This window comes from Leucopleurus acutus (genome assembly GCF_964270905.1).
Source record: "Leucopleurus acutus genome assembly, chromosome: 1".
In the NCBI taxonomy this organism is placed as follows: Eukaryota; Metazoa; Chordata; class Mammalia; order Artiodactyla; family Delphinidae; genus Leucopleurus; species Leucopleurus acutus.
The window spans coordinates 167,324,737-167,340,058 of record NC_139142.1 but is presented as its reverse complement, the minus strand read 5'-3'; the positions used below and the strand labels follow the sequence as shown (position 1 = coordinate 167,340,058).

Below are 15,322 nucleotides of genomic sequence, written 5' to 3'. Positions count from 1 at the left end.
GAGAAGAGTGGATGGTTTGAAGTGCTTGCCTTTGCCTGTGCAAAATCAAGTGGCTGCCTCTGTTCCTGTTTTACTGTAGATTTGATAGTGTCTGTTCCTGTTCCATTCTCCAGGGAGCTTCTCTGTAGACTAACAGCACCACCCACCAAGTGGTAGAGATGCTGGTGTCTGGGTAGTCGTGGTTTTCTGTTGGACATTTGAATGTGATAAACAATCCAGCATCACTGGGGAAATACTGCATGTGGAATGTGCACGTTTCCAGGGGGCGAACATTGTCAGTCAAGAGGTTTGCAATGATTTCCTTCCTGCCAAAAATAAATGTGAAACTGCAAACAAAAAAAAAAGGCCTGCACGTTGCTATATATATATATATATATATATATATATATATAGCAATGTGTGTGTGTGTGTGTGTGTGTGTGTGTGTGTGTGTGTGTGTCGTGTATCTTTCCCCCCTTCCAATCAAAACAAAACAGAAGCACTTAGAAGGATTTATAATGAGGAGGCTGCTCCACCTCTCCCATCCCTGTCCTACTCCTCAGAGGCAACCCCTTACCTGTTTCTGGCTTCAGTTCTCTGGGGCCACTCCTGTTTCAGGGGAATTCTTGGTCTGAGTGGTAGAGAGTCCCTTCTCCTTGCCATACTCTGATATAATGAAGAGGATATTTTTACAAGGGGTGAGTGAAACATTCAGAACTGTAAGAGGCAGGCCTCGTCAGAAGGGACGTTCAACTGTCCCCTTATTTTCTTCTCACAGTTTTGCCTGCTCTCACCTCTTGGCTCTTCACAGATAAGGCCTTTTTCATCACACCTATTCATGTGTCCAAGCAGTGACTAAAAAGAGAGGCTCCTCCCTGGTCAAGTTCCATAAGCATGAGCTTGTCATTCCTCTTTCCTAAACCTGCTTCTCTCTCTCTTACACCTGGGCGGTTAGCAGAAAGGACATTCAATACAATGGTTCCTTTCTCATTTGGGGCATTGGAAGATGGGATTCCTATAGTCCTAGAAGAAATATGCTAAACTAGAAAGAGTGTACAAATTCTGATGACACAGAGCAAAATACAAAAACTGAAGAAAGGGGACTTCTCTGGTGGCGCAGTGGTTAAAGAATCCGCCTGCCAACGCAGGGAACACGGGTTTGAGTCCTGGTCCGGGAAGATCCCACATGCCACGGAGCAGCTAAGCCCGTGCGCCACAACTACTGAGCCTGCGTGCCTAGAGCCCGTGCTCCGCAACAAGAGAAGCCACTGCAATGAGAAGCCCGTGCACCGCAACGATGAGTAGCCCCAGCTCGCCGCAACTAGAGAAAGCCCGCGCGCAGCAATGAAGACCCAACGCAGCCAAAAATAAATAAATTTATTTAAAAAAAAAAACTGAGGAAATATCTTAGACGCGTATGCCCTCTGCTTGTAACTCTTACACACTTTCCGTAAGAAGGGACCCTCACGAGACTGAGAGCACAGTGCTCTTCTAGCACCTATACAGCAAGTCCAGGTGTTCACAGAGGAAGGAAATACTCCAAACACCCAAAACGCCAAACTCCCCTGCCCCAGCTTACTTGCCGTGACTATCCCAGCGTCTCCTGCTAGAGTCCACCCCTTGACCCTTTCTATTCATTGGGAACAGATGGGCACAAACGGCCATTATCCAGTACAAGATGAAAGAATGGGTCTGGGGGTTCATCTATCTCAGCAACAGTGAAGGGCTGGTAAAGTAAGACGCCTGGTCCCATGCCCATGAGGGCCCATGGCCACAGCAGGGGGATTTTCCCCAAACAGCTAAGAGATCTCTCTTGCCAAATATTTAACTGGCTGCTACACTGTGAAGTGTATTTCCCTTGTCTCTGTTTTCGTTTTACCTTCTATCCCTCCTGCCTTTCCATCTCATATTAGCTTTTTATATAATGAGAGGTTGAGATGCTTCCTTTTTCAGTTTGAAGCAGGTTAAGATGTTCCACAAAGGTAGGTCTTAATTCACGTCATCCTGTGAAGGACGTGATTCAAGGATGATATCCGTGGCTTTTGTGGGTTTTATACCAAAGGCTATATCCTCCTCTGGGAGGCACAGTATTTCCTGCCAGCCATTGGCAGGGGCTGTGGGAGCTGTTAATTTGGATCTCCATTGCCTTGTTGGCCCAGAGCCTGCCACGGAGTCACAGTTGTTAAGCTGGTTAATTATATAGGCAAAGATAGTTCCTTGATTGTTCCATTTTTTCCCTCTGTTGGGGCAGTGGTCTGATGTAGCACCCACTTAGAGCAAAGCCAGCTATTTTTATAAAAGTTTCCGTGAGGAGGGCTGTAGGCCTCCTGGGAGGAGCCGCTCAAATGAATCTACCACAGACCAGTAGTGTCATAGGGGAGGTGCTGACAAATGGGCATCACAAGTTAAATACAATGGTCAGGAAGAACAAAAATGAACGCCTCTGAGGGTCACATCTAGACACTGAGACTCTCCAGGTGCTTGCTTCCCTCCACCCAGGTGGGCTTCCACCAGTAACATCGTGCCTCAGGACGCAAGGCACGGTCTCCTCTCCGACTGGCACCAACTCTCCTTCCTGCATGGGCCTGCCAAGCCTGTATCATGCCTCGCTGTGCGACACTGCTTTCCATGCCACTGTGCCTTAGGAGCAAGTTCCCTCTTCCAAAGGCTGTGTCCCAGTCCCTTCACTTCTATGCCTGTTGGGGTTCGTGGAGAGCCTGACCCAGCCCAGGGGCTAATCACTGACCAGCCTGTGGGTCAGGAGGCAGTACTGATTTTTTCTCACGGGACGAGAGCTGGAAAGACGGTTTTCAGGGGTGGGGTGGAGATGTTGTTAGCCACCCCACCTTGAAGGAAGGGAGGAACACCAGGGTCTCCCAGCTTGGCAGGCAGGATGGATTCTGGGCCCACACTTAGACCTAATGGCTGTGAATTGTATTCTCTAGTCAGACTCCACGAAACCAGGGATACTGTGTCTCTGAGCAACTTCCTGAGTAAGACCCAGCACAAATTCCACAGGGGTTGATTTAATGGGCACTCAGCCACATAATCCGAATAATTTGACTCCAACTGCTCCAAGAATATACATTTTGCCCTGTTAGAAAACAAGAGCCCTAATGAAATTTCTCTGCCAGTGACACAGTCTACACAGTAGGACACCTGATGCATCTCAAGCAGATTCTTTGGCCTGAGATGGGGATTCTCGTTCGAGTTATTTACTCCGTACATCATGCATGAAGGTCTTTCATCTTCACGCGTGATGCATCCCCTGAGGCTGAGTAGACGGTAGCTGCTATCTCTCGCTGCCCTTTGGAAATAATAGGAAAGAACCGTCTCTGAACCACATCAGTTCTGAGGTCTGAGGACAGTGCCTCGTGGATTCCAGGACCTCTGGGTGTCAGTAGGGGATGCCTCTATTAGAAAAAGGAACAACAGGCACAAAATGGAGTCACTTGTCCCTAGGAGAGCAAACCAAGACTCTACTATAGTTTCAGCCACTCCCAGGACTGCAACCTTTAACCAATCAGTCTGGAATTACCTGATGAGCACAGTGAGGTCATCTCACCTGCATGATAGACTTCCCCTTTTCCCCCAAGGGAAGGTGACCTTGCCTGAAATAATCCGTTCTTTCCTTTATGACTTTATGGTCCCACCCTCCTTCTGCCTTTAAAAACCTTCCACTTTGTACACCTCCTCAGAGCTCCTTTCTATTGATACTTGCCAGATGCGACGCTGCCCAATTCGTGAATAAGGCCAATTAGATCTTTACTCAGCTGAATTTTCTTAACACTCCTACCTAGAGCTAGCTCCAATCACTCATGTGCATCTCAGTTCCAAGGGCTTAAGCAACAAGCCCAAGCTCACGTGGCTAGTAGAGGTGGATTTGAACTGAGGTCTGTCTGTTCTCAGCTCAAACAACCTTCTGATAATCTGGCTTCCCTTGAAGTTCTCCTTTCAGAAGAAGGGAAGAATTCCCTTGTCAGGTAAAGTGTCCAGTGTTCTGGATGGTTACATGTCTCATAAAAAATTAGCAAGGTGGGTTTTTAGTGTGAAAATTCCATTTCCTTGTACGTTTAATGAATGAAACAGGCTCCCTGAGTGTGATCAGCTCAGGGGTACTGACAACATCAAGGTACAAAACTGAGACCCAGACCCCATCCCACACAACACTGTTGGTCTGCCAGTAACCAGAATCCACAGTCAACATAACCCAGGGGATAAGAGGCAGAATCAAATCAGGAAAAAGAAGAGTTACTCCCAGAAGAAACTGTATGAGCTAGCTAATATACATTGCCAAAAAATATAGGGGAAATTTATGGAAACTTTTTAAGGCTGTTTGACCAAGATAGCGGAACAGAATTTTGATTCAGGTTTTGTTTATTGATATGTTCTCACTCACCAGAGATTCTATAGAAGCTCATACAGCCAGATACAGTTCTTACCATTTGTGCAGGGGGAGGGGGGATAATACAAATCTGGACTAAATACTGACCCACACTAAATTATAACAAAAGACCAAAATTCCAAGAAAGGCAGGAACTCACAGATTTTAGGAAACAAGAATGCTTTATTGGGTCCCTGACATGCATCCAGCCCATCTGCCCTCTGGCCTCTGACATGACCCAGAAGATGGTCTCACTCCCTGCCATGAGAAATTGGCGAGGCTCTGCGGGCTTTCCTCTCTAGGCCTGGAATTCTGGTTGGAAGAGCTCCTATGAAATGAACTTCCTGATCTCAGCAGCAGAGATAGACAGAAGGAACACAGTAGAGGAGTTATCATAATGGACATGGGCATGGAAACCAAACCTCTAGCTGTGGTTAATTAATCATTGGGCCCCAGGAATGAAAAAGACCAGACAGTGCCTAAGATATCAGCTAGTTACTACTGTAACCAAAGGTTTCTGGTTGGGCAAAGAGGTCTGTCTCAGCTGCCAAGGTAGAGTCAAAATCTCCCACTTAATTTCCAGACTTTCAAGGGAGAGGAAGTCAAATATCTTTGAAGAAAAACCTTATTTTAACACTTAGATGCATATCGTTAACCTTCCTTGCAACCTTCCCCAAAGGGATCTGTGTTCACTTATCTGGGAACGGAAAGGAAAGGAAAGTACTCAGACTTGGGGAGAGGGGTTTTGTAGGACACTGGCTCCAAGCCAAGTCCAATTTCTGGGTACAGCAGAAGAGCATGTGGTCTCCCAATCCATAGAGATGTTTAATAGACTAAATTCTGTGCCACAGTAGACCCAGTGGAATCTCAAAGCCAATGAAAGGTTATTTTGAGTGTTCAGTTGAAATGGATATATTCTGAAACACGCATAACCCCCACAATGGCTCTGATTAGTGGGGTAAGAATGACTATAATAGGATAGGAGAAGCAAAAGCCATCAGAATTCCCGCTCCCGACCGAAATGGTAAATCAAAAGTGTTTCCGTATTTGTGAGGGAATTGTAGAAATCAGTGTTACTATCAGATTTAAGAGTGAAGTCATAGTGATTCCTACCACAGCTCAGCCTGGCCAGGAGGTCTTTGGATTGTTGTCAACTTTAAAACGTGTTAACTCCAATTGCAGGTGCTGTTCCAGAAATGGTCTTCTTGCTAAAGCAAATTCATCCAGCTCTTGGCATTTGGTATGAACCCTTTGATCCAGTGAATTCATTTTTTTCCTTGATTTTGATGAGCAAAGAACATCAGAAGCAATTCGTCTTCAGCTGGCAGGGCAGCAGTACTCCACTGCTGTCCTGCTGAATGATATATATTATCTTAGCTGTTCAGCTCTGTGCCACAGACTGCCTCACAGGGACCTTGGCCTCAGCAATGCCATGTTCCAGCACGCTGACGGCATCATGCTGATAGGGTCTGGAGATCAACAGTTTCCCTAGATGCTTTGGTAAGACATATATATGTGAGTCAGAGGTGGGAGATAAAGCATGTGAAAATGCAAATGTCTGTTCCTTGAATAAAGTTCCTGGGGATCAAGGGGTCTGTTGAGGTCAGAATAGTTCCTCCATTAATGTAGGACAAATTCCTACATTTTGAATTCCTTACCACTAAGGCCCAATTCCAGGCAAAATTGTCAGTTTGGGGCATCTTGCTCCAACCCGTTTACTGACTGACCCAGAAGACTGCCAGCTTTGGGCAGGGCGCAGAGCAAGTGAAGGCTCTCCAGCAGGAAAAGCCTTGAGCACATATGATTCTGCCACGAGGCCACATGACCTGGCAGAGACAGTGGTGCTTGAGGGGTCTGTCTGTGGAATATTGGGGAGGCACATGGAGATTGTGACAAGTCTTGATTTAAAAAATATGGCAGGAGGGGGTGGGATAGGAAGGGTAGGAGGGAGGGAGACGCAAGAGGGAAGAGATATGGGGACATACGTAAATGTATAACTGATTCAATTTGTTATACAGCAGAAACTAACATAACAATGTAAAGTAATTATACTGTAATAAAGATGTTATTAAAAAATTTAAAATAAAAAAAATAAAAAATATGGCAGGAGAACCCAGAGTTTGGAATCAAGTGATACGCTGGCCAACAAGTAACTATTATCCTTTTGACACACAGCCCTCTGACTTGCCACTGGGCTCTGGGGAGTCTAACTGCTTGGCTACAGCCTACCAGGTGGCCATGCTGGCCCTTATGAACAGGGGTTGTCGGATCCACCCAGCCAAAATCAGGCATGGCCACCATCATTAGGTGAATGCTCCAGGATAGGGTTCTGGAGGCACAGGCAAGCTGTGTGTGGGCATCACTCACTCTCCCATAATGCCTCCTCCTGCCCTACGGCTGAGCTCGCCTCAGTCTACACTTATGCTATGGCTTTAACAGGGCAGGAACTTATCTTGACCATGAGGGGCCCTTCTTCTGGATTTGGATTTGCTTTCCTTACCCATCATGCCTCTCCCATCAAAATCCATGGAATTGGGCTTCCCTGGTGGTGCAGTGGTTGAGAGTCCGCCTGCCGATGCAGGGGACACGGGTTCGTGCTCCGGTCCGGGAAGATCCCACATGCTGCGGAGCAGCTGGGCCCGTGAGCCATGGCCACTGAGCCTGCGCGTCGGGAGCCCGTGCTCCGTAATGGGAGAGGCCACAACAGTGAGAGGCCCGCGTACCGCAAAAAAAAAAAAAAAAAAAATCCATGGAATTATCAACTGTTGTAAACAGCATTTCGGTATCCCCACATATTGCATTCAACCAGGGAATACACTTTATAGCAAAGTAATGGGTTGATGCCTATGGCCTTTGCTCATCTTGTCAGGATCCCCACAGTCTAGAAGCAGTTAGCTTGATAATATGGTGAAACGGTTTGTTGAAAACTCAGCTACGGCACCAGCTGAAAACAATACCTTGCAAGGTTGGGTAAGGCCTGCAAGATGTAGCATAAGCTCCAACCGGCAACCAATTTGTGGTGCTATTTCTCCTACAGGCCAGGGAGCAGGGTGAAGAGGGGCATGTTATCACGACATCTCAATGCGTTTCTCATATCTGAGGTTTAGGACCAGACTGGTGTAGAGGTTTTAGTTCCCAAGAAAACATCTCTTCAAAAATTCATAGTAATGATTCAAGTGAATTAGAAGCCTAGGCACCTGGCCGTCTCAGGTTGCTTGTACCTCTGAGCCACACAGAGCTAGGATAGGAGTATATCTAGGATACGAGTAAATATAGTGACACGTAGGAGTAGCTAGGATGATTAACTCTATCAAGGGAAAATATGATTGCGGCTACTTAAAAGGGGGCAGGGTACAGATGGACGTGGGGGTTTCCTAAAGTGCTTCCTGGTACTGCCATGTCCAGTGGCTAATGCTTGCCACACAGGCAGGACCGCTTAGGAACTCGACTTTGGAACTGAAGATTTGGGTCACTCCAAAGGGCAAAAAAATCCCTAGTCATAAATACTAGTTCTCACGACCAGTTATAGAAATGGACCGTAGCCTTTACTCATACTTCCCTTCTTCTTGGGTTATATAATTTCCACAGGTTGCAGAATTTCAAAAGGAGATTGTGATAAAAGAGGAAAGAGTATCATTAGTGACACTGGACTTTGGAGAATGGTAGCCCTGGTCATTACCCCTGGACTTAGTCATTGACTATTACCTTGAATGGTCTCCCCAAGCAGAGAGCGATTTGCTTTTGGTTGTATGTAAGAGAGTTGTAGTGCATCAGATGGGAAGAAAGGTGTGTGTGTGTGTGTGTGTGTGTGTGTGTGTGTGTGTCTGTGTGTATCTGTGTGTGTCAGGGTATCTTCTGTGGTTGCCTGCCAAGCCCTTTCTACCCTTCCACCCTCCACCATTCTTCTGGTAAGAATCCCCATCCTTTGGAAAACTACCTCTCTCCCAGTCCACGATGCCCGGAGCTCCAGGACAGGAATTTGAACGTTGAGTGGAGGGAGATCCACTGGAGCCAACGGCAGCAGCTCCTGGGAGGCAAGCTCTGGAGCTACCCTGGCTCCTGCCCTTCTAAAGGCCAACTGTTCAGCTATTCCTTTGGTTCTGTGAACTACCCCCAACACCCTTCCCATGAAGGTCCAAGTTCATTTCTGTTGCTCAAAACCCAAGAAACCTAATGGAAAGCACCTCTTTTGAGACCACCTCATGCATCTTTGCCTCCCAGCAGTGGTCAGCTCAGGGTCTGGCATAAAGTAAGTCTGCTCAGTATGTCTGCCGAATGAATGGATGAATGAATAAACAAATCAACAATATTCCAGCTCTCAGTTCACCACGGCAATCTGGATATGCAGGCTGGGAGAGTTGGGAGCAAGAGGAAAAAGTGGGCAGAGTCACCTGAGCACAAGAGGAGGTAGAGAAGTCAGAAATGTCAAATGGAGGGGGTAAAGGTCAGGCAAGGAAAGGCCTGGGTGATGGGGTGGGGCTGGGAATGAGAAGCCTCTGCAGCTTGGGAGGCAGGAAACAGTCAGTGAGTAGCTGAGAGGCAGGAGCTGGTCTTCCCCCGGGCTGGTCTTGCCCCAGTGGAGGCAGCCAAAGACACTGGGCGTTTCCCCAGAGCCCCAACTCTGCTCTTCCTTCCTGGGTTCCTTCCTCTGCATTCCTCTTCCAAATGAATGAGCAATTCCAAAGGCCTAAGCGCCCTCGTAAGGGGCACAAGCCATCATTCCATTAGTACAAGAAGCACAGACTGTCTAGCTGTGGCCACAGAAGGCTGAGGCTGAATGCCAATCTAGGATCCAAAACATGGATTCACTTTTCCAGTGGGTCCAGGGACTGCAGGACGCCTTCAGAGAACCGCCTGGGGAGACGGGACCCTGACCCCATATACCTACAACCACACCAGATAAGGGCGAGCAAGATACACAGTTGCTGCCTTTATTGCATTCCAAGGGGAGCAGGCTAGCTCGAGACCCACCCCATCCCAGGCCTCAAGGAAGGGTTCTCAGGAAGGGCCCAGGGTGCTGGGCCGAACACAGCAATTCCTTGGGAGCCTATATTGAGGCCCAGAGCTGGAGTCCCAGGGTCAAGAGCTAATGGTTAGGGGCAGGGGGTCCTAATTCCCAGGCACAGAGACACTCCTCCACCCTGCACATGGGTGGACTGCATTCTTCCTACAGCTCCCAGGTGCACGCCCTCTGGAGAAGAGTCCCAGCCCTCTATCCCTGGTCAAGAGGGGATGTGAAATTCACTGTGACCCCACCTCGTTTCAGTATGAAGCACAAGGTCCCACAAAGTCAACACCTTCCGTCTGGCCACAGCTGCTGATGCAACCCTCATGCCAGCTCTCACCTCACGGGCAGAGGGCCTGGGAGAAGTAGGGGAGGAGTGTCCTGGGGTGGGCTGAGAGGCCAGAGGGTCTGCTCTTCACCTAGGTATGGTGGGTAGGGTGGGGGTCAGGCTAGGGAAGCCCTCGGGTAGGGGAACAAACAGAACTCAGTGAAAGGCAGGCAGCAGGCTGCAATTGGGCTCAAAGCCAGGGATGGGGGATGGGGTGCAAGGGAGCATGGTAGGCAGGTGATTGAGTGCCTGAGTGATGGGGGAAGGAAGAGCATGAACACACATCACCAAAGACCACTGCACAAGGATATGACAGTCTCTGGAAGGGCCCTGAGCACCATTCGGGCTCAGGGACAGGTTAGTTGCAAGATAAGCTGGGATGAATGAGGCAAAATGACTGGAAGGAAAAGACACCCTGAGAGTCACCAGGCCAGACACCGCAGAGGAAGTCTGGAGCCCTGAGGATAGGGAGGGATCAGGGCCAAGTGAAGGGAAAAGGGTAGGTGCTGGCCTGCGTGCCCCCAGAGTGCAACATTCACGGCAGGGCCTGGGGCAAGGGGTTGGTTGCAGAACTCATGCAGAGGACTCAGGGAGCCTCCAGCAGTGGCCAGTGTAAACTTCAAGGAGGGCTAGGCTGCAGGCCCCGGCAGGTAGGGCCTGGGAGCCACGGGGACGATGGCACCAGGAGAGGCCACCGGGCTGGGTGTCAGGCACCAAGCATCTGATGAGGAGAGGCTGCGGGCAGAGGCCCCGAGGGGTGCCGCCTCAGTGCACCTGCTCCGGTCAGTCCCGTACTGGGAACGTCTCCATCGGTTCGAGCTGCTTCCTTGTCGGTCTGCTGCTGGGTGGAGGCCCCCAGCCTCCTGTGGGGGGCTACCGCATGCCCTGGGCCTTGGAGCCTCCATCTCGGACGGGAGGCTGTCCGAGTAACTGGGTGGCGACTGCCTCTGAGGCCTGAGGGGTGGCCTTGGAGCTTGGGGCACTCTTCTGGGGACTGGGAGGGCCTTTCCTCTGGGGCTGAGGACTCAGCTGGGGGCCCCTCCTGCCGGCAGATGGACTCTTGGAGCCTTTGGCCTTGGCTTGGGGGTGGGCAGCCTCAGGGCCCTTGAGAGGTTTTAGCCCCAGCATCTCACAGAAGGTGTTGCACTGGTGGGAAGAGGCAAACTGGTCCAGCAGGGCAGGGAAACAGCTCTCCTTGAGGCCTTGGTATCTGCAGCCAAACAGTGAGAGCTGAGTAGGAGCCCCACCCAGAGAGAGAGTCCTTGGGGGGCAGACTGTGGGGTGGCCACAACCAGGGTGTGGTGCCCAAGGTCCATCCTACCTTACCTCGGGGTGCTGGGGAGTCCACCTGGGGCCACCTCAGATGGCAGCATCCGAAACCTCAACTCTATACTGAGGTCTCATTACACCCTGGCCCATGGAGTTCATCGGGTGGGACGTCACTCGGTGTGAGGACCATCTGCCTTATTAACATAAATAAGAGCAGACTCCAGCTCACCACTCTGCTCACGGGGCCCTGCTTATCTGCACCCTGATGAGCTTTCACAAGTGAGAAGGAAGGGGAGCAGGTACACTGAGAGCCCAGGATGTAGGTGGTCCTGTGCATGGGCGTCAAGAGCTACTGGTCCAGGTCTGGGGTCAGGGGCACAGCAGGTGGGGATCAGTGGCCCCTGAGACATTACTACATGGCCATGCGTGCAAGTGGGACTCTCTGGTCACAGGTCTAGCACCTCAGGGATGGAGAACCAGAAGAACTTTGACATTTTCCACCCTGAGCAGACTCTCAGAGGGCATTCTGTCCCCAAGGAGCACTCACCCTCGCAGTTTGGTAGCAATCTGCACGTCAGTCATTTTCCAGTTAACCCCTGAAAAGAGAGAGAGTGGGGAGTTGAGGGCATCCTGGGCTGGTTCTAGGGCCCCCATGTCTCCAAGATGGATATCACTTTAGATGGGAACTTGCCAGATTGCAGGGCACATCTTCAGGTACCCACTCATTGGGTATCATCACCCTGGCCTGTCTCATGAGTGGTGTGGGTATCTCTGTATTATTAGTAGTAATAATATTCCCATTTTCACAGGTGAGGAGATAGGCTCAAAGTTAAGTGACTGCAGCAAAGTCACATTTATTCATTCATTTAATAATTGAACGCTGTCTGTGTGCAATGACCACCGTGAATCAAAGTTCAGTCTTTCTTACTCCTAGATGCAAAAGTCTTCCAGCTGTGCAATCCTGCCTCTACTGGATGAGATTAGGTCACAAACTGAGCTGGCCTCTGGCTTTGAGCTAAAACCTTCTCCTTCCTCATAACAGATTAGCCCATCTGGGCAAGAGGGAGAAAGGTGGAAATGTGAAGGTATTTCAGGGCTGGGCCAGCAGAAACGTTAACACTGGATAAGACTGGCTTCCACCTACTCATACAGTGCAGCAAGCAAGCACTCCAAGAAGCCCAGATGGGCTCCTGGGTTAAGACAGCCTTGAAGAACAGATCCAGGCAAGCGGTGACAAAGGAGGCATTTCCCACCCCGTCCAGGCCACCCCAGCATCTTAGCATTCACGCGTCAGGTCTGTGACTCTCCTTCCCTGTTTGTACACTGTCCGGTTGCCTTCCTCCAGGAACCTACCTCTCACTAACAGGCCTGAGTACCCGTGGATGATAGAGTGGCACAAATGTGGGCTTGAGAACCAGGCACACCTGCATTTACATTTCAGCTCTGTCACTTTGGAGCTGTGTGTGCTTGGCCAGTCACTTACTATCTCTAATCCTCAACAGTAAAAGTAGGGATAATGCTGCCCATCTTGCAGGGGAATTGAGAAGATCACAGTATGTGTAGGACTATAACTTAGTGTCTGAAACACAGTAGTTATGCAATAAATATTAATTTCTTTGTTATTTCTCTTTCAGCATTTATCACATTCCATTTTGCATTATAATAATGATGATCCCTTACACTTGCACAGAATTTTGGTTTGCAGAGGGCTTTCATAAATACAGTCTCATTTAATATTCTTAACAAGTCTGAGAGATAGGCAGGGAAGATATGACTATTCCTAGAGAGGGAAAGGAAACGGAAGCTCAGAGAGATTAAATGACCTAACCTGTCTGAGCTTGTTTTCTTCTCTGTAAAACAGACACCCAGCTAGAAAATGATGAGACCTAGGCTTGAATTTCTTTGACTCTCAAGTCTTTCTACTATATTATGTTATCATCTCATTGTAGAAATTGGTATACTTATCATAGCTTCTTGAGGACAATGGCTATTCCTAATTCACCCTTTTATCTTCCCAATATTTAGTAATGTTGGAAGGAAGGAAGGAAGGAAGGAAAGAAAAATTTATGAGTTAACAAATAGAGTGAATGTTAATGGTTTAATGTGTTACTAGCCCCCCTCCCTTCAATACATAGAGTTGTATATACAATATTTATTGTATTAGTATTTATTCTTTAACCCCAATGCAAAGCACATTTAAGCCAGTTTTCTATCTCTGGTCCTTGGTTTTGTCACTTATTTACATCAGGGATAAAATGTAATAGTGTGTGATATTCGCAGCATTCCAGTCCTCTCACTGTAGAGAGGATTTTATCTTTTCCTCTCCCCTGCCCTGTCTGGTTACAGAGAGTAGGCCTGGAGAGGAGTGGTCAAAGAAGGAAGGAGAATTCATGCTTGCTGGCCTTCCTTTGTTGGGGAGAATCTGAGTAATGGGAGAAATAGAAATAAACTAAAAAGAAGCAAGAGAGACTAAGTTTGTTTTACATAATAAAAAGCTACCAAAGACAGAGGGGGGAGCAGGGAAGGAGGAGACTGCAAAGCTATGTGTGCGGGGATGGAAGAGAGAGGTTAGGAAGTTAGAGAGTAAGAAAGTTCACAGCAGAGCTGCAGGGAAGAAGGAAAGGGAGATTTTGAAAACGCGGTTGTGGGGTTTGAATTAGATCCCATGTAACGGTCTTTGAAGTAAATTCCTTTTTAATTTTAAGTGAAGCCTGGAGTGTACTCCTTTAAATACAACTGCAGTTATAGACTAGGCACCATGAGGCCCTGATATGTATTAGCGCTGCATACAAAGTGGTTCCTGTCCAACGCACTTTACAAGGTTACTGTGAAAGCAAAGGAGAATATGTGCAAAAGTGCGCTGCACACGAGTAAACGAGAACTGTGACCCTGCCCCTCCGCATGCTCTCCTGCACATGTACATGCACACCTCACACCCTCATACCTGCCAAATCTGTGACAAGGAAGCTGCCATTTGTCCACAGATACAGCCAGTGCTGGAAGGTCTGGCATTTCTGCACGGCCTCAGAGCTGCTAGATGCTGCTGGAGCCGCAGCAAAGCCCCATTCCCGGGAACAGTAAGACTCCATGGGCTTGCCCAGGTCCTCCTCCAGGGTAGCATATGGGATATTGTTTGCAGGCCGGTAGATCAGATACAGTGGGATGATCCTAAACATAGTGTCACCCTGCAGTGAGCAGGAAGTATGGCCCCAGAGAGCTCCTCCCTCCACTTCAATTCTACACTCTTGGATCCAAAAGGAAGGCCCTTCCAAGAACAGAACTCTCAGCTCTGACCCTGGAGGACAGCAAGGAAGGGGGGGTTCCACCCTGAGTTCAGGAAAGGAAATGGTGGCCTCCTCCATTCTCTGAGGTCAGTGGGATTAGAACTGAACCCTGCTATAGCCCCAGGAGGCCTCTGTGCTTGAGTGAGGGACTAAGACCTGTAAGTGCCAAACAGAAAGGAATACCTCTGAGAGGATCCAACCAGACTGTGCTCAATGCCAGCTAGACCCTAATACTCAAGAGTTGAAGTTCCAAGTCTCAAAATGAAAACAGTTTCCATGTGTAGCTGACTCCTACAAAAATCCACAGTGACCCTGCCCACCTACCACATTAGAATCCTGACCAGTTTGCCTGGAAGCTTTAGCCCACCCCATCACCTTCAGAGAGGCCCAGAATCTGCTGTGCCCAAACCCTGCGATCAGCAAAAACTGGGCAAAGGAGTGGGGAATTAGGGTGGGTGGGAGGAGACTGAAGACCAGAGCAGAAGCTTTTCTAAAGTGGGCAGTGAATCTTGAGGTCTTTATTTCTAGATTTTGTGGAACCACTGAGCTGAGCATGGGGTTAGCTGGGGGCCCATTTACACGTGACCATGACTCAGGAGGCCCCCAGGAGGCTGTGAAATCATGGTTCTCTGCAGAAGCTCAAGTCAACCGGTCTGCACACTGCACGGCCCCCTCCCTGTGCACTTACTCAGGCACGTCCCCAAAGCCAGGTGCAGCCCGGGCTTCAGCCGCAAAGATTTTGCAGTACTCTCGACTCATGTTCTGGATCTTGCAGCCCTGTGGATTGAAGAGAAGCAACTCTGATCAGCAAGGAAGCATCCCGGTTCTCTATCTGCCTGGCTCTTAGGGGGAAGGCCATCTGCTAGAGGCTGCAGGGAGGATTCCAGCCCTGGGGGAGGTGGGGTTCATTCCTACCCTCCTCCCTACTCTGCACCTCATTTTTCTCATTTGTAAAACAAGAGGCTTTGGACTTGTTTTCAAAGTGGTTTCCAAAGTGTGCTTCCTGGAGCCCTAGTGATAGATGGCAATGCCCCAGGGGCCCCACTGCAGGAGAGCAAGGTACCGACCCCGCC

General features: G+C 48.9%; 2 protein-coding genes across 2 annotated transcripts in view; both read right to left on the bottom strand.

Moving 5' to 3' along the window:
• Positions 1-642, bottom strand: part of SLC28A1 (solute carrier family 28 member 1) — a gene marked incomplete at both ends in the record, with an annotated part of 48,002 nt that extends 47,360 nt beyond the window's left edge. The window contains 2 exon segments of the mRNA XM_082850766.1: positions 147-305; positions 557-642. Coding sequence (XP_082706892.1) covers positions 147-305; positions 557-642 — 245 coding nt within the window.
• A 9,927-nt stretch (positions 643-10,569) lies between these two features.
• ALPK3 (alpha kinase 3) overlaps positions 10,570-15,322 on the bottom strand; it is a gene marked incomplete at both ends in the record, with an annotated part of 47,356 nt that continues 42,603 nt past the window's right edge. The window contains 4 exons of the mRNA XM_082852547.1: positions 10,570-10,906; positions 11,513-11,561; positions 13,910-14,133; positions 14,938-15,026. Coding sequence (XP_082708673.1) covers positions 10,570-10,906; positions 11,513-11,561; positions 13,910-14,133; positions 14,938-15,026 — 699 coding nt within the window. The remainder of the gene's footprint in view (positions 10,907-11,512; positions 11,562-13,909; positions 14,134-14,937; positions 15,027-15,322) is intronic.